Raw genomic sequence first — 24,172 nt, forward strand, 5'->3', positions numbered from 1 at the left:
CGCCAGGAGGCGCTTCAAAAGGGCTCCTGCAAAGCCCGGGCCAAGGGCGGGCCCGTCTTGCACCCATCTTCTGCCCGTCATCGACCAGAATAGGCCGGGCTAGGTCACAACTCTTTCCTCTACCATAACATAAGGTATCTGTTTTTATTTATCTCTTTGACTGTTAAGAACGATGGCAAGGAGAAGGGGCCTTAAAGATAAGGCCACGGGGGTTGTTACAACTTTGGATTCCTACCTTACCAGAGCAACATGTGTGATATCCCATGAAATTGAAATGACTGAAAGGCGCTTATCGCTGGGATCGGGGGAATTACCAGTGCCCCCAAGACTATCATCTGGCTCCATTATCTCCCCGTCCCTGCTTTGCAAATCATTATCACCTGGCATCCCTCGCGACTTGATCCAACCCACTAATGCTTCCTTGGAATCCAGTATGGAAACTAGTGCTGCACCAGATGGAAGCATAGTGGCAATTTCGCAAGACGAATCAGAGGAACCACTATCACCACCTCGGACTCGGAAACACATCAGAGTTGGAGGCCCATCTGAGCTTGGGAAAGCAAAGCCCCAGAAACCACATGTTGTTAGGCCCAAGACCCAAACAAAAAAATTACCAGTAGTTCTCAGCAATTCCATCTCTGCAAAACCTTCAGCTCTCTCGCCTCAGAATTTGTCATCCGAATGGGCGGACATTGTATTAAAAATTGATTCTATCATGGCACCTCTATTGGAAATCGTACTCTTATTGAAAAGCGGAAAGCGGACCTGGACACGAGTCGACGCAATCCCAAGGCCAATACACCTACGGCTGCACCTTCTAGGCCACAGGTTCGCAATCCCCAAACGTGTCCCCAGACTACAGATATGCCGGGAGCTGCTGGGGAAGCTCCCACTAGCCATGTGCCCCTAGCCATTCAGCCGGGTCAAGATCAATCTAATATTTCTACGGTTCCAAGTACTAACTTACCCACCATTGATCCCAACGCCTATTTACCCACAGTTGTTGATAACTCCAGCCGCAAAGGGCGTAGCCCAGTAAAATCGAATACTTTTCAAAACCAACCCGAGCAACAGTCTTCTGTGACTCTCAATCCCCCTCCAGCAGCTGCTCCACTGGCCCTTGTTTTGGCAAACGTACCCCCGCTCCGAAGAGAGCAGACTGAGACTACTACAAACCTAATGAATAAATGTCTCCATTGGTTCTCAAACAATATGAACATCACTGAAAAGGGGACATGTATGTTGGCCAATGAAATAATTATGGCAAGGAGAGTAAACTGGGTTTGAAATCAAAAGAAATTGAGATTGTATTATTATAAATTTTGCTCATTTTGATGTATTGCGCGATTGTTGCCCAATCTTTATTCCCCCCAGAATAGGAATTCGAAGATAATCTCCCTAACACTGAAGTTTTTCTATGATAATCCCATCCACCAAAGTCCTAGAGTGAATAGGGACATTATCCCACAGTTTTGGCAAGGAGGGAGGGGGCGTGTAACCCCTGTGATACCATTGGGCATTCCTTTGGGTAACTGATTTGAGCCCCTATCATTTCTTGAGGAATGTGATTGACTACCAGTGGTTAGTAGTTGTAGACCCTTATTTAATGCCCATTTGGTCTGACCCCCAATAAAACAAAGTACCCATAAATTACCACGCCTAAGTAACACTGAGACCGGCGCTCGTTTTGAGCCAAGCACAGAACTAAAATCTCGAGTGGCGGTCTATGAGCAGGTGCTTAAATTGCAGCCAACTTGTCCGTCAAGCACTCCCAATAGAACTTTATCTGAAGCCAAATTAAGTATCCAACAAGGCACCCCTATGGCCATATCCACATCTGCATCCTCTCTAGTGATTGATCCACTAGGGAGTGTCAAAAATACTCATAACCGAAGAAAACTTTCATTACTATCATGGAACATTGCTGGTCTGAGTGGTAGGGTGAGCTCCCCCGATTGGCAACAATTTATAGAACTATACGACATATGTCTCTTCCAGGAGATGTGGCTACTCACCCCAATGTATTACCAAGGCTACCTTAACTTTCATATAGTGGCCACAAAGGGAAGTAAGGGTCGCCCGGCAGGAGGACTCACTATCTGGGTACGGCAAGATCTTGGCTTTAAAATGCATCCCTTGGTTACCCAGAGTAATGATATTCTTGCGCTACGTCTCATTGTGAGTCCTACAATCAATATAGATATTTATAATGTATATGCCTGGGGTATGGTTGGGGGAAAAAGCTCAAATGTTCTACTGACTTTGGAGAACTACTTGATGGATATACCCAGGACACAGTGGTCGTGGTCGCTGGAGATTTTAACACAACCTTCGAACCACTGGGCCCTGGAGAATCTGATCTTGTAGGTGATGAGGACGAAAGGTGGGGCATCCCTAGATTGAACCTACCCCCGGTGCGCAAACGGACGGATGCAGCCATCCAGCTAAAGGGGTTTTGCTTAGAGAAAGGGTTAAGGGCAGCAAATGGGCGTACACCCTCGGACTCACATGGAGCTCATACCTTTAATAATGGCTGTTTTAACAGCAGAATAGACTGTTTGTGAATCTTAAATGTTGGCACTTCTTAAAGGATATGTTTGTAGAGGAGCGCATGGAAAGTGATCACAACCCTCTATGCTCTACCTTTGAACTTGATTTGTTCTGCTTGTCATTTGAAATGGGCAACACTTTTTGAGAGCCCAGAAACATTGACAGCCATTAACGAAGATTTGATTGACACCCTAGCCAGCTTTGAGGCTGGAAGGCAAACAAACGTAGACTTTCTGGGTGAAATTACTGGAATCCATAATACTTTTTTCTCAAGGCTACGCACCCACTTTGTCAGACGAACCTCAAGTGTAAAAACTACTGCACAGACTCAGATCTCTTGGTTCAATGAGCCTTGTAGAGTGGCACGGGATAGATTAGGGCTTGAGCTGGAACTAAGGAACCCTGAGAGAGTCCGAGAGGCACATAATAACTATAGAAGGGCCCAGGCTTTAGCTAAAAAAGAATTTGATGAGAACAGGTATCAGGACTTAAAAGTGGCGTGTACAAATAGAGACACTAAACAGTTCTGCAAACTTGTTAAATGGGGCAATGGGGGCCATCCGGAACGCCCACAGAACCATGTTGATAAACACCAGTGGGTGGACTTTTTTAAACCTCAGTATGCCAGTAAGGAAGATAGTGCGAGGGCATTCGAGGAATGTGAGTTTATATTTTTTAAAGATGCTCCCTTTTTACCGGTAGATGCAGAGAGAGCGCTGGGGGCTGTAACTGAGGGTAGAGCTCCAGGCATTGATGGAATTCCCGCGGATCTTTTTCTAAATAACAAATCTAATTGGGTCATGTATATTACTATTCTGGCTAATGCCATTGCTCAAGGTGCACAAGTCCCAATTTCATGGAAAGGGGCCGAAATTGTACCCATCTTTAGCCCCTTCGATGCTGGTGACGGAACCATTCCGTCATCAGTCACGGTTGGGCTGTGCTGATGACGGAATGATTCCGTCACGACCACACCCATTTTCATAGGGGCCCAGCACAGGGGGAAACTATCTCTGGCAGCGATGCGGTTAAAAAAGGGGATAAGTCGAGACCAGAAAATTACAGGCTGATAAGCTTGATAGATTGTTTACAAAAAGTTGTGGTCTGCATGGTTTTGCATATTGTCCAGGTGTGGATAGACGACCATGCAATTTTGTCACCCTTTCAGGCAGGCTTTCGGGCAAAAACAAGCACAGTGGACCAGATTATTCATTTTATAAAGTTATATTGGCGTACTGTGGTCCTGGGGAAAGGATCACTCTACGTTGCTTTTGTTGACCTTAGGTCAGCTTTTGATTTAGTTCCTCGTAGTGAACTCTGGTATGTGCTATCTGAGCTGGGGATGGCAGCAGATCTATTAACACTAATTATACGTTTACACGAAGATAATTTTGCTCACATAAGATAGGGTGATCAGTGCAGTGTCACAGATTCATTTGCCGTGGGCAGAGGAGTCCGCCAAGGATGCGTATTAGCGCCAGCACTATTTTCCCTTTACATCTATGGTATAGTGGACTCCTTTTTGCATGTAGCTACAGATGCCCCAGTGGTGGCCGGTATCCGCACACCCATCTTATTATTTGCTGACAACACACTTATTGTATCCAAAACACCTAGTGGTCTTCAACGTGCCCTGAGGTGCTTTAACGATTTCTGCACATCGCAGGGCCTTGAAGTCAACAACAACAAAACAAAATGTATGTCTTTTAATCAGCACAGATCATTTAGAGGTGGTATTACAATGAATAACGTCCCCTGGAACAGGTTAAGTCTTTTGTATATTTGGGTATCACCTTACAAAAAGATATGGGATGGAAGGGCCAATTGGACATATCTGCTCTAAAATTACGCCAAAACGCGGGGGCTGTTAACACCCAGCATAGGCTGTCGTATACTAAACCCATAAGCCCGGTCATACAAATTTATGAATCAAAAATGTTGTGTTCTACATTGTATGGGGTAGAGTTGTGGGCCTTTGAAAATCTTAGGTCGATCTCTGTCCTAGAAACAAAGTTCTTAAGGAAAATTATAGGCGTCCCACAAAGTACCCCTTTGGGCCCCTTACTGTATGACCTTGCAAGGAAATCCATAGTGGACCTGACTAGACTTCACCCAATCTTATATTGGCGAGGCTATGAACTACAAAGGAACTAAAACACTATGCGTCAGGCATTATGGACGTAATTTTGACAGATAGCCAACATACAATTAAATGGTTTCGGGAAATGAAGTCCCTCCTTCAAATGATGGGCATGAGTGTCCTATAGACAGATCCTGCTAATGCCTCCTTTCCCTCCAAAGAAGTACTAAAGGCAAAATACTAGGAAATGGTGTTCTGTAACACATATCGCAGCCAATCCTCCTCATCATTAATGGGTACATTTATGGAATTTAAATCATCCCCCTGTTTTGAGCAATATTGGGACATTATCACAAAACCCTTTGACCGGAAATTATATTTCCAGTTAAGGGCAGGCACTTTGCCAATTAGATCTTTCACTGCAAAGTGGGGCAAAGTTGAATGAGATAAATGCCCCTTCTGTCCAGGGCAAACTGAAACAGTAGCACATGTCCTTTTAGCTTGCCCCACATACATTATCCCTCGGCGTGCATGGCTAAGACCGATATGTAAATCACTGGGCCATAGAATGTGTGCCCTGGCAATGAGAGTACTCTGCTCTGATTCCACACCATCTATTGCTATAGCAATGGCCACATTTCTTAGTTGGCTATGGAGTACACGTATGCGCCACATTGGCTGATTTTAAGTTGAGCAATACCTAAATCCTTTTGCCCACAATAAACAGCCCCAATTAATTGCTCTGTACTTTGATTAGATCTTTTTTAATATCTTTTTCAATTAAATGGCTTTTATGTCTTTTTTCTACTTTGTATATACACATTGTATATTTTATTGTTTTGTAAATCTAAGGCTTTTTAACGTATATGTATCTTTTTGAGTTATTATATGTATGTGCTTTAAGACTTAACTGTCATAAAGCTTTGATTGATTGGTTTCCAGCGTATTGTCTATCCTCGTTGCAAATTGCTTTGCTGCTCTATATTGAACCAGTTCCGCCACTCTGTGAAAATAAATGCGCTTGAAATGATATTTCGTCGTCAAATGTTTCCATTTTTATATTCACCTACAGGGTGGTCATTCCTTGTTTGTTTTTCAGTTGGTGCGGTGACTGTAATCAGTCCTTTGGAGCTCATTCGAACCAAGCAGCAGTTCCAGCCACAGCCGTACAAGACTTTGCTACATGGCATCCATGGTGACGTGGCTAGGAATGGGTGGCGTTCTCTGTGGAAGGGATGGGGAGCAACTGTTCTGCGAGATGTGCCCTTCTCAGGTAATCAAAATGAAGAGTAGAGAATGTCTCATGTTGCCTATTGTTTTTACATTTAGTATAAGGTTAAACATAGCTGATGCTGACATATTTCTTAAGTTTTTTTGTATTTGGAACATGCCCCGTTGCTATAAATTATAATTGTTTTTCTATGAAATAGCCATTAGGACAAGCACAGGAATGTGTCTGCAACCCTTGAAACATTACATAGTCTATTCTATGCATTTCGACTATTAGTGATTTCTGTCTCCGATTGCTCCATTAATTATTACTTGGTTGTCTTAGTCTAACTGTTTCAACTTAAGCATTGTTTTTGGTTTTTGCTCCTTCTTCTGTCCAATGTTTATTTTTGAATGCAGCAAAGATTGTAGGGAGGAACATGTGGTTTTGTCTTGTAAGCATGTGTTTTTTGTGTTCACGTACCTTCTTAGAAGGATAGTATGTCGCATGGTACTCTTAGGGTTTCAGGACTGAAAAGTATGAAGAAGAAAGGCTAACGGTGAAAAGCCATCAAATCACAAAAGACCTATTTAATGGCTTGCAAGTTGTATTACAGTGAATGTAACAGAAATGTGAGTAAACTCTCAGCGGCTCAATTGCAAATGCTTTTCAATTTTGATGCACAAGAAAGTGAGTTGTGGGTGTTAATTTGCAGATCCTGATAAACATGACCGGTATCACCAGGCATTTACACCAATACATGAGTATTACTCTTACAGATATGGCAAGAAAGCTGAGAGATTCAAAATACAATGAACACCACAAAGCCTAACCCTGATCTAACCTAGATTCCAGTTTGTTTAAATGGACACTCTCAGATCTTCCGTCTTAGTAATTAATTGTGGCACACCACATGTGCCATTCCTCGCCCCTTCCCACTTAAACCTCATGTGGAACCATTAGTCTCAATGCTTCAGGATAAAGAGATAGTCATGCATCAATAAGCAGACAATAAACATTTCTATCGTCATACCTCAAATGCTAAACACATATCCTTACATCTGCATGGAAAAACTCTTACATTAGATGGTGTCTTTGAAACCGAACCCAACAAAACAGAGTACTTCTTCTTTATCCCCTCTTCAAAACTATCTTGAGACACTCGTAAAACTTGACATCTGATCTTTCCTTATATCTTTCTCCATATTGTACGGCAGTACGGCTGAAAGTGAGGGGGAAAAACGCTATGACGCAGCCAGCACTGGTGGAAGGGACAGGGCAAGCAACACAGGATGGGAGGGGGCCATGAGGGAATAGGCAGTCAACACAACCCCGGAAGGGAATAGGGCAAGCAACACAACGTGGGTGTGGACAGGAGGATGAGGCATGCAACAATATGCATGAGGGTCGTACGGTGGATGCAGCAAGCAACACAACATGCGAGTGAACGGGGCCAACATGTACAGCGGGTGGAGAGCGTGATAGTGCAACCAACACAGGGACAGTGGGAGGAGACAGGCATCACAACGAACAGCAGAAAGAGTCAGAGAGCGAGCTATCAATACGTTGTTGCACTGTAGGAGGGGGGGGACAAGTAACACAATGGTCAGCAAAAGGAAGGTGGCAAGCATAACCAATTTCATCAAGAGAATAGCAGACTAGGATGAGGAAGACGACTGACAGAGCAAACACATGCACTCTTATGGAGTTTCCACAAGAAATAAAAAGAAGCTTCCAAAGCGCGAGCAGTGGTAGGACACTGAGCAAGGAAGCAGTTCCTTGGATCTTACTTCAGAGAAGGGCCAAACATAAGAAGAGGACGTCAAGTTGGCATGTGCTGACCAAAAAGCAACAAACAAATGAGAGTGCAGAGCCAAGTAATAGTAAACAATGGGCGGGCTCTTAGCCCCAGTAAGTAAACAAACTGTCTCGCAGGCAACAGCGGATGCACTGTCTCAGGAGAGACCTAACAATGCCCATAAGTATTAGTTGGACATATCTTACTGGCACTGAAACAAATCCCTGTTCACCAATGTCCACTATATAATGTATTTAAAACAGAATAGTTTGGCAATATTAGCACGCAAGACTTCAGTTTTACAAAATGACAGAACTGAGCATGGCCACCAGTTCACTCTCTCTCACTTGTAAATTCATACTAAGGCTTACCTCGTCCAGCTCCTCTAAGATAAAAATAGAATCCAATCCCTTCCAGGCACTTTTGTCTCCCTGTGATACCTCTTCCCATCAAAGAAGCCACAATTCATGGTTTCTCTTTGCCATGTAGCTGTTGAATGACAGTGACAGGCACAGGTACTATGCAATTGGGTCTGACTTTGACAAGACATAGTAATATCTAACTTGCACAGTGTTAAATGTAGCAGTCTAATTGTGAAAATTAGTTCAGTTTTTATTTTAACTTTCAGGTCTAGCTTGGAGTGCTACATAGCTGAACTAGCTAACATAGCGCAACTGATTGACATGCAGCTTGACTCTAACCTGGTGCCTCTACCATGCTACAGTTGTCCGCAGAGGCTCCATTATCTTTTTGGTTCTGTCTCTGACCTTGTGCCTGAACTGGGTGCAATGGTCAGGGAAATGCCTTGTCCCTTCTTCCTATTACACCGATGATACCTTATACCTTGATTTGCTAAATTCCAGTGGGCTTGATACCTCTCTGGCGGCAGAGATTGACCTGCCACATGGGCCACCAATAGAGAGAAGTGTCTCATTCTCAACTATGGTTTGGAAGACAGCCACAGTGTTAGCATTACACCTGCCCTTAGTTGAGACTGAAACAATTGTTTTAACAGAAATCTTAGTGCCTGTACTAGTGACTTTGGAATCCTTTCTTCTGTTTAATGATGCCTCACAGATACTCTGATGGGTACTCGGTCAAAAACATGTTCTTTGCCCACCTGTGAACATGGATGTGGCCAGTCACCTTAGACTGGTGCCTGTTGACCCTAATTTTTCCAACATGCACTCTGCTACAGAGTGCCTTGTTATACAAGCCTCCACCAGTAAGGTGAATTCTGATTCATCCCCCCCACCCCTTTGCCAAGAGTTTGTTTCCTACATCCAGTTGGACATTGTGGTCTGGCAACGGAGTCTGTCTGTCTGTTGGGCCAATACACCTACGTCCTTTTGACATGGCTTGCAAGACTGTGCTGGCAATTCCGGAAGATCTTAGGGCCTCTTCGGCCTAGATGATACATGAAGGGCCAGACACTGCCAAATAAGTTATCTGTGCATGTTCGGTTACCAAGGATTGTCTTGATTGGGTGTTTGGTGCAAGTGTGGTTTATCGAAATGCCTAGATGAGGTCCGCTGGGTTCTCCGGTGATGTGCAAGCTTCGCTGATGGACATGCCCATAATGGGTCTTAGCTCTTGGTGAGAAGATGGATTCCATGTGGAATGCTTTCATGATAGTATAGTTATAGCACATTGCTTGGGGCTGTTACCCCACCAAACAATTTCTGCATCAGTTTTGGAAATTTAAGGAGCGCTCCAGAGGTCTTGCATAGAGACAGGATCAGTCTTCCCAACTAGTGATGCAACAGGCAGTCCATCCCTTTTGGGGACACAGATCCGACAGACAGTGGACGGGCCAGCAGTGATACCAGTCATCCTCCTCCCCTGCTCCAACAGCCACCAAACTGCTTTAGTTTGCCCTTAGCTGTGCATGCCCACCCAGTGGAAGACTGGATACTGCGCTGTCTTCTAGGTTGGCACTCCATTACAACTGGCAGATGAGTCTTGCAAATGATTTGAAGCCAGTCAGTTATAAATGCTTTATTCAACAAATATGTAACAACGACATAAGAATGACTAGTGGTGCAAACAAATGAAAAATTCCAAATTTGAAACCATAGGTACAATAACAGAAAACACAGGAAAGGTGTGAATTAGGTGACATGCTTCATCATTGGGTTCCGACTGGGGAGACCAAATGTCCCCTCAGTGTGCTTCAACACCTGATTTACAGCGGAGCTGTTTTTTTCCGTGATAGTGTGGTGAGGTGGTGCTCAAAGTGTAGTGTAAGTGATTTAAAAGATGACCAACTGTACCCCGTACTGACTTTAATCGGGGGGCAGCCGGCATCAATAAAACTAGTGAAACGGACACTTTAAGGTTTATAAACTTGAAAACATGTGTCCTAAAAAGTGAAGGTCGATATGTTTCTACTGTTATGTGCCAATTCAGCTCAGCATTCCTCAGGACCAAAGATTATCCTCCGGCGGTGCACGCACACTAAGGCGCACCCTATCCGTGGGGATATGTGTGTTTAAAAAAATTAAAACTCACGTTATTACCCGTGTAGGCTCACCCAGACTTCACCAGGGCCCACAATCTGCAAGACATGAGGTTAATGCAAGGACAAACAACATGTAAATAACATATTTTTACATCACATGATAAAAAAATCACTGCCCAATTGTGCCACTCTCTGTTGTCCCTTAGATGTAATTACACCGTTTTCAACACCCATCTGTGCTTCCAACACCAAATAAACAAATGTAGTGCCAGAAGGTCCCCTTATTTAGAACTGGTTCTGACCCACAATTTATAAGGGTTAATAATTTGCGATAAGCTGCATTCTGAGCCAGTGTGAATATGCATATAATTATCAATTTCAGTTATATGCCCCCGAGTATTCCTAAGGTTCTTGGTTACTCGATTTTAGATAAAACTAAAAAGAAAATGCATGCCCCCGTGAAAGTGTTGTTCCCAAATGAATGGAAAACGACAATTTAAAAGAAGCAGGGTAAGGCCGGAATTACAACTCACTATGAAAAGTATAAAGGTTTGCTACATGGGCTCCCACGGCAGGGGTTATCTTCACGCCGTGCTTTCCCCGGGGATAACATCAGAGTAAGCAATGTTAGTCACCCGCCAACCCGTTCATATGCAGCCTATGATCCCTGCAGGTTTTGCAATGCCACTTACTTTAAAGACGACGACTTCCCACAGGCTACCTAGTTCATAGCACATCCGCGGCCCGGAATACACGGAACGCCGGCGAGATGCAGAAGTAAATTGCATCTCGCAGTGGTGACGTGATTGTCATCGGAAACTTCATGACATCACGAGCCTTAAAGTGGAAGTAGCCTCGATTCTAGAGTGCCGATACAATTATATTGAATTTCTATTAACAAACTCTCGTATTTGGACAAAAATCATGCCTATATTATAAAGTTGGCCTGTGAAAGTTTAACCAAGCGCCTTTATTCGCTCCTCATAGGAGGCATCGTATTAGCGAATGCAAGTGCCGAGTAAGGCAGATCAAAAGGAAAACTTACTCCAATGTAAAACTTTATTGACAACATGCCATCGTGGACAGCGGCAGAGGGTGTCTGTCAGAAATGGGGTCCCTGGCTGGCCAGGGCTTGCGCCAAAGTCAGTCAGAGACCACCACTCCTAAGTCAGGGCAAGGGAGTTACACGCCAAGATAACCCCTGCTCACCCTCTAGGTAACGTGGCGCGAGCAGCAAGGCTAAACTTGGAGGCTATGTAGGTTAAGTGTTTGCGCGCGCACCCAGCAACAACACCCAAGGCCCACCACAAAAGAAACTCCACACAAGGTTATATATAAAAATAGCCTTTGTATTATACCAAAACACATCAGATAAAACACACACTTTACAATGTGCCAACAGGCACGGGCAGAATTTACAGGGGATATGTACAAGACAGGGCCACCTGGACCACTGTCAGGGATCAGCACTTTTAGAACTTAGCACTTGGTAGAATTAGCACTTAGAACATAGAATATAAAATCACTGTAGCACAAATTAGTACACAACCAGTAACTACTGGTAACAGATAAGTACCACCTACGCAACCCTAACCACCTTAGGAACAGGTCACACAGGGAACTAGGACCTCACTAGCACCACCTGTACTAGCAAGAACAACCACCTAAGTATCACAATACCTGTAGGGGTATAAGCACATTACACATGATGCATCACAACACATTCAGAGGTGTAGGGAAGGAAAACACATGATGCATAAACTACATTCAGTGGTGTGAGAACAAGGCACATGACGCATAAAAACACATTCAGAGGTGCAGGGAAGGAAAGCACATGATGCCTAAAAACATTGAGGTGTATCAAAGAACCCAATTGCGCAAAACTTACATAAGCCACCACCTGTGGCAGTCCATAGGCCAACGGGCCTTGTGGGGGCTAGGGTGCCCTGTGTCCCAAAGTCAGGGGCCTAAACGTAGCAGTTGCCCACAAAGTGCTGGGCAACTGTGCAAAGAATGGGGCCACAGGTTGGAGTCTAGTGGGGCTCTAGAACACTGATTGCCACCTAGAGCCTCTCTGGGCTCTAAACACAAAGGTGCGCTGCCCAGGCGTTGGAGTCCCCCCTCTGGGGACTCGGGAGAAATGTGCCCGGGATGTTTTGAGGAGCCTCGTGGGCTCTGAAACTGCTAAATGCCCCCTAGAGCCCTCGTGGCTCGAAATATGACTGGCGCCGTCTCGTTGGAGTCCCACTCCGGGGACTCAGAGCAAATGCGGCGCCGTGAGCCTCTCGGGGCTCGATATCAAAAATGCCCCAGAGCCTCCCTGGGCTCGCACCACGAAATGCCCCCTTGGTGGAGTCCCTCACGGGGGTCTCAACTTTGCAATTGCCCCCAGGAAATGCCGGCAACGTAGGCGCCCCGCTCGGGGGCTCGGACACAAAGATATGCCCCCTGAGCCTTAACAGGCTCTGCACACCGGAGGGGGGGGCGTGGGCACCGGCAATGTGCCCCGACGGCCCCCCTTTCCCCTCTGAGCTGCACTCACCAGTTCTCTTGCTGCCGGTCTTCTTTCTGGTGTGGCCCAGCGCGGGGTAGGCTCTCGCCTGGGTCTGGACTCAGGTACCGGTCTCCTCCTCTTCACGGCAGCAGGCGGGGCTCTCCCTCGGTCCCGGGAGCCCCGGGAAGGCAGGCACCGCTCTCCCTCTTCACGAGTAGCTTCAGGCTCCCTCTTCCTGGTTGCACGTCAGGTCCCGGGCCAGCAGCCAATCAGAGCGTGGTCCGGGAATGACGTCACGGAGGTGTCCCGCAGTACCGCCCCCAGCTTGCCTGACTTCCTGGTCGCGGGCCGGGCGGCAGCGATTCTCGAGGAGGCAAATGAGGGGTGGGCTCCCTCCAGGAATTAAATATAAAGCGAGGTGGGCTCTCGCTATGGCGGCCAGGTCCCTGGTGAGGTGGGCACTCGCCAGAGGACTTCAAAATCGGCAAATCAAGCGGGCACACGCCGGTTGGGCACCGGCTGAAAACAACAGCCCTCCCAAGCGCTAGGACAAAACGAAAGCGCTCTCAAGCGCTAGGGGCCCAAGTAAAGCGTTCCCAGGCGCTTAGCAGAAGCAAAGTCCAGGCAAAGTCCTTGAGGAAGTCCGGGGGGGCAAGACTGGGCCCAGAGCCAGCTCACTGGGCCTCCAGGCAGGGAGGCAGTCCAAGTGGCGGTCCTCCTACCCAGCAACAGCAGCAGCCCCCTCAGGATCCTGGAAAAGAACAACATTCATGGGGACACAGCCCCTTCTTATACTGTACAATCCTTTGTCTGTAAGTGCAGGGTGGGGGAGAAACCAGTCGCAGCTGGTTTTGGAGCACCCTTGATGGCTCAACCACCCCTTTCATTCACTAGGGAGGCTAGGGTCGTTAGACGCACCACAGGGGGCGGAGCCAGCATTGTGTGGGGAAAACCCAGCCCCATTCAGGAACCAGGTGCAGCCTTCCCTCACATCACTCATGCTGATCTCTCCACTCACTCCTGGGCAGACCCATCCAGACTTCCTGGAGCCAGGCTTGCCAGCCGGCTCCAGCCAATCACGCTCCAGCACCTTTACAGCACATGCACAGCCATGTCTGGAAGTGGCACTTCCACACTAGACACATACACGCCGCATACATCATTTCGCAGCATTCAATCACACGAGTCCGCACATACCAGACTCGAGCCTGTACACCCCACGCATCAGGAACTACCAGGGACACATACATTTCCCATGCATTCCTATGGGAGGGCAGGCCAACCTTAGCCACGCACTCCAGAGTGCGCACGCACTTTCCACTGGGACACAGTGGAAGTGCGCAGAACCCAAAAAATCACCATCACCGGGTCACCATTAAAAGCAAAAAGTTTAGGGGTGAACCTGCCAGAAGGGCCAAGTCCAACAGTGTCAAACCTGAATTCTCCTAAAGGAGATGTAATTTTACAGTTGTCCAAAGGGAGCAAGCTCTATTGATTGAATTGAAAAACAGGGGCTCCTGAGGCCACCTTGAATCTTGGAGATGGAATAGTTGGGACATTGAGAAATTCATTAATTAAGAACAGAGCCACAATCAAGCCCATGGAATGCTAATTTCAGGGGATATTAACAGTTTAACAAGGGTTCAGTTTCTGTACAATATAGCATTCAGATGGATAGCGAACAACGGGTATCTACACTACCCCTCCGCCTTATGCTACCCTTCTGCCAAACTGTCATCGCCTCATCACTGTTCCCCAAGGAATATCGTCATTGAGCCCTGACTGGTGGCTGGATAGGCGGTAAATCCACCTTTGTTCTTTTTCAAACAGACCATTCTCAGTCCCCTGATAGAGTTGTTCAATAATTGTTCATTTGATATCGTTTGGGGTATGCTTCATTTCTAAAAAGTGGGTCGTCAGTTTGGTGGTATTTTTCTGGCATCGGATATTACTACGATGCTCACAGATGCGTAGTTTAATACGTCTTTTCGTCATCCCCACATATTTTAGTCCGCAGGGGCAGACAATCAGATATACAACGTTGCATGAATTGCAATTAGTATGATTCCGTTGTTGCCACTGTCTCCCTGGTTCTAGGTCTAAAGTCCTGGTACTCGTGGTCAAGTGGCACCCGCTACATCCCCCACAGGGAAAATGCCCAGTGACCGGTGGGAATACCCCAAGCATTCAAGACACTCTCCTCTTTATCCTTCTGAGGATTTTTCAGGCGTGTGTTGACCAATGAGCCCTTCAGACTTCTTGCCCGTTTATAGGAAAAGAGAGGTTTATTCCAATTATGTTTGTTAATCTTGAATATATTCCAATGTTTATTGATGAAACGTCTCACAGCGTTTGACACAGAGTTAAATGTGGTCCCACAAGTTAGAGGAACCTCCGCATTCTTATCTTGAGGGTAATCCTCCAGAAGGGCATCCCTATGTTGGTTCTTAGCCCTCTTACAGCTTTTATTTAGGATATGATTCGGATAGCCCCTTAGTTGTAGTTTGATGGTTAAATCCCGAGCTTGTTCTTTAAAATCCGTTAGTTCGCTGCAATTCCTTCGTATCCGAAGGTATTGGCCAAATGGGAAGTTTTCCCTCAAGGGTCGTGGGTGGGAACTCGAATAGTGAAGGAGTACACTGGACCGACCACAGATGCATCCACTTCACAAAGAGCGACTAGACAACAACACCCACAACAGCAAAGAACTCTTCAACATCGTCAAAGAGCTCTCCAACCCCAGCGCCAGCAACGACGACATCACACCGTCACAAGAACTCTGCAACTCCCTCGCCACGTTCTTCCAACGTAAGATCGCAGATATACGCAACAGCTTTAAACCCCAGACTCCGCCTCCGGTCACCAAACCAGCGACCACCACCCTCAACACCTGGACCCCACCAGCACTGAAGACACCACCAACGTCATGAACTCCATCCACTCCGGCTCCCCCTCGGACCCGTGCCCCCATCATATCTTCAACAAAGCCGACACCATCATCGCACCCCATCTCCAGAACGTCCTAAACATCTCATTTCCATCAGCAACCTTCCCCGAAAGCTGGAAGCACGCAGAAATCAACGCCCTTCTGAAGAAACCCACAGCGGACCACAAAGACCTCAGGAACTTCCGCCCCATCTCACTTCTTTCCTTCCCGGCCAAAGTCATCGAGAAGACTGTCAATAAACAGCTGACTGCAGTCCTCGAGGCAAACAACTCGCTCGACCCATCCCAGTCCGGATTCCGAGCCAACCACAGCACCGAGACTGCCCTCATCGCAGCCACTGACGACATCAGGACCCTGATGGACAATGGAGAAACAACCGCCCTCATCCTCCTAGACTGCTCGGCAGCCTTCGATACCGTAAGCCATTGCACCCTAATAACCTGCCTCCTCAACGCTGGGATCCAAGGAAAGGCCCTGGACTGGATCACCTCCTTCCTCTCCAACAGAACCCAGAGAGTCCGCCTCCCTCCCTTCCGCTCGGAGGCCACCAAGATCTGCGGCGTACCCCAAGGCTCCTCACTCAGCCCAACCCTCTTCAATATCTACATGAGCCCCCTCGCCGCCATCGCACGCCAACACAACATCAACATCATCTCCTACGCTGACGACACACAGCTGATACTCTCTCTCACCAAAGACCCAGCCACTGCCAAAACCAACCTAAAGGAAGGTATGAAAGACGTTGCAGATTGGATGAAGCTCAGCCGCCTGAAGTTGAACTCAGACAAAACCGAGGTCCTCATCCTCGGACAATCCCCATCCGCCTAGGACAACTCCTGGTGGCCCTCAGCTCTGGGCTCTGCGCCAACACCCTCGGATCACGCACGCATCCTAGGATTCATCCTGGACTCCTCCCTCACGATGACCAAGCAAGTCAACGCCGTCTCGTCATCATGTTTCAACACCCTGCGCATGCTCCGAAAGATCTTCCGGTGGATCCCCACCAAAACCAGAAAGACGGTCACCCAGGCCCTCGTCACCATCCGTCTGGACTACGTAAACGCCCTATACACAGGAACCACCGCCAAACTTCAGAAACGACTACAACGCATACAGAACGCCTCCTCACGACTCATCCTCGACATTCCTCGCCACAGCCACATATCCGCCCACCTGAAAAACCTGCACTGGCTCCCCATCAACAAGAGGATCACGTTCAGGCTCCTCGCCCACGCACACAAAGCGCTCCACGACATGGGCCCGAATACCTCAACAACCGCCTCTCGTTCTACACTCCCACCCCCCAGCTCCGCTCAGCCAACCTCGCCCTCGCCACCGTCCCACGGATTCGAAGAACCACTGCCGGAGGAAGATCGTTCTCCTACCAGGCAGCCAAAACATGGAACTCCCTCCCCGTACACCTACGTATGACCCAGGACCATCTCACCTTCAGGAAACACCTCAAGACCTGGCTCTTTGAGCAGTAGCAGCACCCGCCCCCGCTTTCTCAGCGCCTTGAGACCCTCACAGGTGAGTAGCGCGCTATATAAATGTGTTGATTGATTGATTGATTGATAGTGTAGATCCCCGTTGTTCGCTATCCAGCTGAATGCTATATTGTACAGAAACTGAACCCTTGTTATACTGTTAATATCCCCTGAAATTAGCATTCCATGGGCTTGATTGTGGCTCTGTTCTTAATTAATGAATTTCTCAATGTCCCGATTATTCCATCTCCAAGATTCAAGGTGGCCTCTGGAGCCCCTGGTTTTCAATTCAATCAATAGAGCTTTCTCCCTTTGGACAACTGTAAAATTACATCTCCTTTAGGAGAATTCAGGTTTGACACCCTCTGCCGCTGTCCACAATGGCATGTTGTCAATAAAGTTTTACATTGGAGTAAGTTTTCCTTTGGATCTGCCTTACTCTGCACTTGCATACGCTAATACGATGCCTCCTGTGAGGAGCGAATAAAGGCGCTTGGTTAAACTTTCACAGGCCAACCTTATAATATAGGCATAACTTTTTGTCCAAATACGAGAGTTTGTTAATAGAAATCCAATATAATTTTATCGGCACTCTAGAATCGAGGCTCCTTCCACTTTAAGGCTTGTGATGTCACGTCGTTTCCGACGGCAATCACGTGACCGCGGCGAGATGCAATTTACTTCCGCATCTCGCCGGCGTTCCATGTATTCCAGGCCTCGGATGTGCTATGAACTAGGTAGCCTGTGGGGAGCGTCGTCTTTAAAGTAAGTGGCATTGCAAAACCTGTGGGGATCATGGGGCGCATATTGCGCAGGTTGGCGGGTGACTAACGCGCTTACTCGGATGTTATCCCCAGGAAAAGCACGGCGTGAAGATAACCCCTGGCGTGGGTGCCCATGTAGCAAACATTTTTCATAGTGAGTTGTAATTCCGGCCTTACCTTTCTTCTTTTAAATTGTCATTTTCCATTCATTTGGGAACGACACTTCCACGGGGCATGCATTTTCTTTTTAATTTTATCTAAAATCGAGTAACCAAGAACCATGGGAATACTCGGGGTATATAACTGAAATTGATAATTATATGCATATTCACACTGGCTCAGAATGCAGCTTATCGCAAATTATTAACCCTTATAAATTATGGGTCAGAACCAGTTCTAAATAAGGGGACCTTCTGGCACTACATTTTCTTTATTTGGTGTTGGAAGCACAGATGGGTGTTGAAAACGGTGTAATTACATCTAAGGGACAACAGAGAGTGGCACAATTGGCCAGTGATTTTTTTATCATGTGATGTAAAAATATGTTATTCACATGTTGTTTGTCCTCGCATTAACCTTATGTCTTGCAGATTGTGGGCCCTGGTGAAGTCTGGGTCAGCCTACACGGGTAATACCGTAAGTTTTCATTTTTTTAAACACACATATCCCCACAGATAGTGTGCGCCTTAGTGTGCGTACACCACCGGAGGATAATCTTTGGTCCTGAGGAATGCTGAGCTGAATTGGCACATAACAGCAGAAACATGTCGACCTTCACTTTTTAGGACACAGGGTTTCAAGTTTATAAACCTTAGTGTCCGTTTCACTAGTTTTATTGATGCCGGCTGGCCCCCGATTAAAGTCAGTGCGGGGTACAGTTGGTCATCTTTTAAATCACTTACACTACACTTTGAGCACCACTTCACCACACCATCACGAAAAAAACAGCTCCGCTGTAAATCAGGCGTTGAAGCACACTGGGGGGACTTTCGGTATGCCCAGTGGGAACCCAATGATGAAGCATGTCACCAACTAGTGGTGAGTGAGGGTTCTTTTAAGAAAAAAGTTTTTTTCTTTCCACCAAATTCACACCTTTCCTGTGTTTTCTGTTATTGTACACATGGTTGCAAATTTGGAATTTTTCATTTGTTTGCACCACTAGTCACTCTTATGTTGTTGTTACATAGTATCTTTGAGGGGTAGAGGAGTGACAGAGCGACCCTAACTCTCCCGTTGTTTTCATATATTTGGCAGCGCACAGCTGTGAGAGTATTTAACTCTATTTTAATGCTGTCTCACGTTCATCATGGAAGATTTTGGCCTCTCCTATTAAGAGTGTAGGTGGATGCCCTTTTGGGGGATCCATCCCTGTTTGCAGACCCCCCTAGTTGCCCAAACGATCTCACCGACAACTGAGTAGGACAAATTGGGCGAACAAAAAAGAAGTTGCATACGTGCCATTTTACATGCCACAATGCTTAAAGAATATGTGAAGAATAACACAGCGCCTAAAGGTCTACTAGTAACGAATGCCCCTAGAATTTATCTCGATGATGCCATGTTTCAAAAAGAATGGGCACAGATTGCATGGCACTATACCCGTGATTGGGGAGTGCTCATCATGTAAACTGCCCTTCGCCTTTCAGAGGCACTTTTGGTTGAGATCCAACTTACAGAAAGTAATTTTAAAACCACACTTACAGGTTACAAAAAAAGATTAGATGGGCTCAATAAAGAGCTAACTGAATATAAAGAGAATCTAGCCCAATCAAAAGCTCAAAAATTTCAGAAAGATCTCAAACGCTGGTCCTATACCAAAGTTAACCCCTATGCCAGCCCCGATTATGTACCACCCAGTAGAATCGATTACAATTCAGATGTGTTTGAAGATTCCAACACCAGTGTGTCAAGTGCGGGTAGTACAGGGAAGAGAAATAGGGGACGAGGTAGATGAAGGGGATATCAAAACCTCCAAACTTGGCAACCATACCATCAGCAACAAGGGGGAGGGACCTTCCATCATAATGCTTTTCAGCAGCCCCCTTTTCCACCTATGATGGGGTGGAACCCAGCGTTTGCCCACACCCACAATACCAGCCGGATTATGTTTCCCCAGCCTTTTTTAGGGAGGGGTCGGAGGGGAAGGGGCAGGCGAAGAGGTCCCAACCAGGTACATTGGGAACAGACAGAAACAGTGGACGACAACACGAGGAGCAAGACTCAGGAACAGAAAGCAGGCCCAAGCAACCTGAGAGCTTAGTCACCAATTTATATTCAGTAGTTCTTTGTCCAGCGGAAAGCTCAGTCTTGGAGAAGGGCCTGGGTTTTATACCCACTCCCCGCCTTGACCGCTTTAAGTTACACTGCGAATTGACAGACTTCTTTCGTAAATTAAGACAAAAAAAGTTTCTTTGAACAACGGACTACAGAGTCATCCCAGACTGCCTTGATTGCTACAGGTTTTAAATTGAAATCTTCTTTTACTCCTCCTCCACATACAGTACCACCAGAGCTACTATCTTTTGAGCAAGCTGTCTTTAATGAAGTGGAAGCTTTAGAAGAATTGACATCTTTTAAAAATCTAACAGCGACCAAATTGCAAACTATACAATCACTTCAGAATAACACCAAAATAGTGATTAAGAGTGCTGATAGAGGTGTGGGAATAGTCATCCAAAATGTGGAGGACTACGATCGAGAGTGCAAACAATTGCTGAATAACAATACCAACTATGTGCTCCTCAGCAAAGATCCATCAGTCACTCTCAGAGAAGACATTTTGGAGCTAGTAACAACAGCAGGACGTGATGGACAAATTACAAAACAAGAAGCTGATTTTCTGACGACTTCGGAAGGCAAAACACCTTATTTTTATACCCTTCCTAAAACACATATAAACGTACATCCTCCCCCGGGTCGACCCATCGTCTCAGGCATTGGATCGTTACTTGAAACCTTATCTAAGTATTGAGATTTCTTTTTGAGGCCCCTCATTCAGTCAACCAGCACATACATTAAGGACACCAAAAGTCTCCTAGCTATGCTAAGAACAATCACGATGCCAGAGGAACCCTGTTTTTTGGGTCATTAGACATTGTAAGTTTATACACCTGTATCCGCCAAGACAATACCATCAGGGTGATAACAGATGTTTTCGAACAATCCACATGGGATTTTTCCACCTCCCGTTCCTTTGTAGTTGAGTGTGCCACCTTGGCACCGTAAGCGCAACTATTTCGAGTACGAAGGGAACATCTACCTCCAAGCCACAGGGACATCCATGGGCAGTGCATTTGCCCCTAGTGTAGCCGGTTTATATGTCTATAATTTTGAATGCAAATACATCCTTGCACCTGACAACCCCTTCTCATCAAATGTAATCCTTTGGCAACGGTACATTGATGATGTACTGATTGTCTGGAAGGGGGGAGAGGACACCTTGCACTCCTTTTTTTATTGGGTCAACACCTGTGACCCGCATTTGAGGTTCACACATGAGTATGCAAAAGAAAATATTGTTTTTTTGGATGTTAGCATTACTAAGAAAGGTGATCAACTACGGACTAAGACATACTATAAACGTACGGCCAAAAATAATCTCCTTCACTATTCGAGTTTCCACCCATGACCCTTGAGGGAAAACCTCCCATTTGTCCAATACCTTCGGATACGAAGCAATTGCAGTGAACTAACGAATTTTAAAGAACAAGCTCGGGATTTAACCAGCAAGCTACAACTAAGGAGCTATCCGAATCATATCCTAAATAAAAGCTGTAAGAGGGCTAAGAACCAACATAGGGATGCCCTTCTGGAGGATTACCCTCAAGATAAGAATGCGGAGGTTCCTCTAACTTGTGTGACCACATTTAACTCTGTGTCAAACGCTGTGAGCCGTTGCATCAATAAACATTGGAATATACTCAAGAGTAACAAACATGATTGGAATAAACCTCTCTTTTCCCTTAAACGGGCAAGAAGTATGAAGGACTCATTGGTCCACACACGCCTGAAAAGTCATCAGAAGGATAAAGAGGAGAGTGTCTTGAATGCTTGGGGTATTCCCACCGGTCACTGGGCATTTTCCCTGTGGGGATGTAGTGTGTGCCACTTGACCACGAGTACCAGGACTTTAGACCTAGAACCAGGGAGACAGTGGCCACAACGGAATCATATTAATTGCAATTCATGCAACGTTGTATATCTGATTGTCTCCCCCTGAGAACTAAAATATGTGGGGATGACTAGGAGACATATTAAACTACGCATCTGTGAGCATCGTAGAAAAATAGCACCAAACTGGTGACCCACTTTTTAGAAATGAAGCATACCCCAAACAGCATCAGATGGACAATTATTGAACAACTCCCATCAGGGGACTGAGAATGGTCTATTTGAAAAAGAACAAAGGTGGATTTACCGCCTATCCAGCCACCAGTCAGGGCTCAATGACGATATTCCTTGGGGAACAGTGATGTAAATGTAAATGTACAGGAATTTATATAGCGCAAATCACCGAGCGGTTGATGAGACAATGACAGTTTGGCAGAAGGGTAGCATAAGGCGGAGGGGTAGTGTAGATCCCTGTTGTTCACTTTCCAGCTGAATGCTATATTGTACAGAAACTGAACCCTTGTTATACTGTTAATATCCCCTGAAATTAGCATTCCATCGGCTTGATTGTGGCTCTGTTCTTAATTAATGAATTTCTCAATGTCCCGATTATTCCATCTCCAAGATTCAAGGTGGACTCAGGAGCCCCTGTTTTTCAATTCAATCAATAGAGCTTTCTCCCTTTGGACAACTGTAAAATTACATCTCCTGTAGGAGAATTCAGGTTTGACACCCTCTGCCGCTGTCCACGATGGCATGTTGTCAATAAAGTTTTACATTGGAGTAAGTTTTCCTTTTGATCTGCCTTACTCTGCACTTGCATTCGCTAATACAATGCCTCCTATGAGGAGCGAATAAAGGCGCTTGGTTAAACTTTCACAGGCCAACTTTATAATATATAAAAAGAGTGTCTTAAGAAGTAGGCTAAACCACAGTAGGGAGCAACAGTCTTAAGAGAGGGGAAACAACCACACTGGGATGTTAAGGAAAGCCCTCACTCACCACCTAGTGATGACATGCTTCGTCATCGGGCCCCACCAAAGAGACCGAGTGTCTCTTTGGTGTGCTACAACGCCAGATCTACTGCGGAGCGGGATGGTGAGTTCAGGACTTGTTGAGTGAGAGTAAATTAGTGAGTGATGAGGGTATTAAAAATTGTCAGTAGTGTATCAAAAGTAATTATTTATTCTATGACCACTAAAGACCGTATTTAAAATTAGATATATGTAAGGAAGCAGTCCACTTTTAATTGAGTGGTGGATTCCTATGCGTTAGTCGACATGTTTCTTGCCATCGAAACGGTGTGAATTTACCCAGCAATTCTTCAGGACTGTGTGTGATAAACCCTGGCGGTATGGGCGCGCTAAGGCCCACCCTTACCTAGGGGCGTGAAAGTGAAAAAAACAGAAGGTGAAAAAGTGCAAAAAATTAGGAAGAATGGTTCACTTCCTAATTACTCCTGGTTTAGGAGGCTTCAATTTTACGGTTTCTGCACCTGGAAAGCAAAGGGGACAGAGACATACATGTAGGACAGAACAGACACTTAGTACTGGTACTGATTGCTACTCTAGGTCTAAGGTGCTCCAAATGGTGACAAAAAACAGCTGTGGTCAGATAGCGCTATTGTTATCACCACCTATTATCCCGGGGTTCATATAAACTGGGAGAAGTGCAGTGCACTATTCGTGATATAAACTGGGAGTGACTGTGGATTAAAAAGTGAAAATCTTCAAAGAAAATCTTCACCTGAGCGATCAAAGTAAAGGTCATGGTATGATCGCAAAAGGTAATTTAAAATGTCTCACTTAGCAGGTATTAAAATCAAACACCATGGGTCTCAGGAGGGGGGTGGAAGCGTATTCGGCACACCCTGTAACATGTCAGAACGTAGGGAGAAAGAAAATAGGCATGGAATCAATGTAACACCCATCGTTAATTATGGCACGATCGGTACTTAGCTTCGTGGTTTTGCATGGGTTTTACTCACGCCCTTGACGCTTGGCACCCTCAGTCTACCTGCATCGCCCTCGAACCGGACCCCGAAGATGTCAGAATGGGCTCTGTTTGCCGTTTAAAAGCAAAGCGGCGAGGTGGCGAATACTTCCGGGTGGGCGTGGTCTGAAGCCGGCACACGTCATCGGACGTGTGCAGCCAATCAATGCGCCGGGAAATTTGTGACGTTATGGTCACGAGGGTCCTAGTGGATGGTTGCTACGCGACCTAATGTAAACAAATGGTCACGCTAAAAGTAGAAAGTGTTCCTTTTAACCC

General features: G+C 46.0%; 1 protein-coding gene across 1 annotated transcript in view; it reads left to right on the plus strand.

Annotated features, from left to right (window-relative positions):
* SLC25A40 (solute carrier family 25 member 40) overlaps positions 1 to 24,172 on the plus strand; it is a 419,344-nt gene that overhangs the window by 245,138 nt on the left and 150,034 nt on the right. Inside the window, exon 7 of the mRNA XM_086941797.1 lies at positions 5,730 to 5,903. Within this exon, the coding sequence (XP_086797923.1) occupies positions 5,730 to 5,903 (174 nt within the window). The remainder of the gene's footprint in view (positions 1 to 5,729; positions 5,904 to 24,172) is intronic.

The sequence above is a fragment of the Lissotriton vulgaris genome, chromosome 10 (genome assembly GCF_964263255.1).
Source record: "Lissotriton vulgaris chromosome 10, aLisVul1.2, whole genome shotgun sequence".
In the NCBI taxonomy this organism is placed as follows: Eukaryota; Metazoa; Chordata; class Amphibia; order Caudata; family Salamandridae; genus Lissotriton; species Lissotriton vulgaris.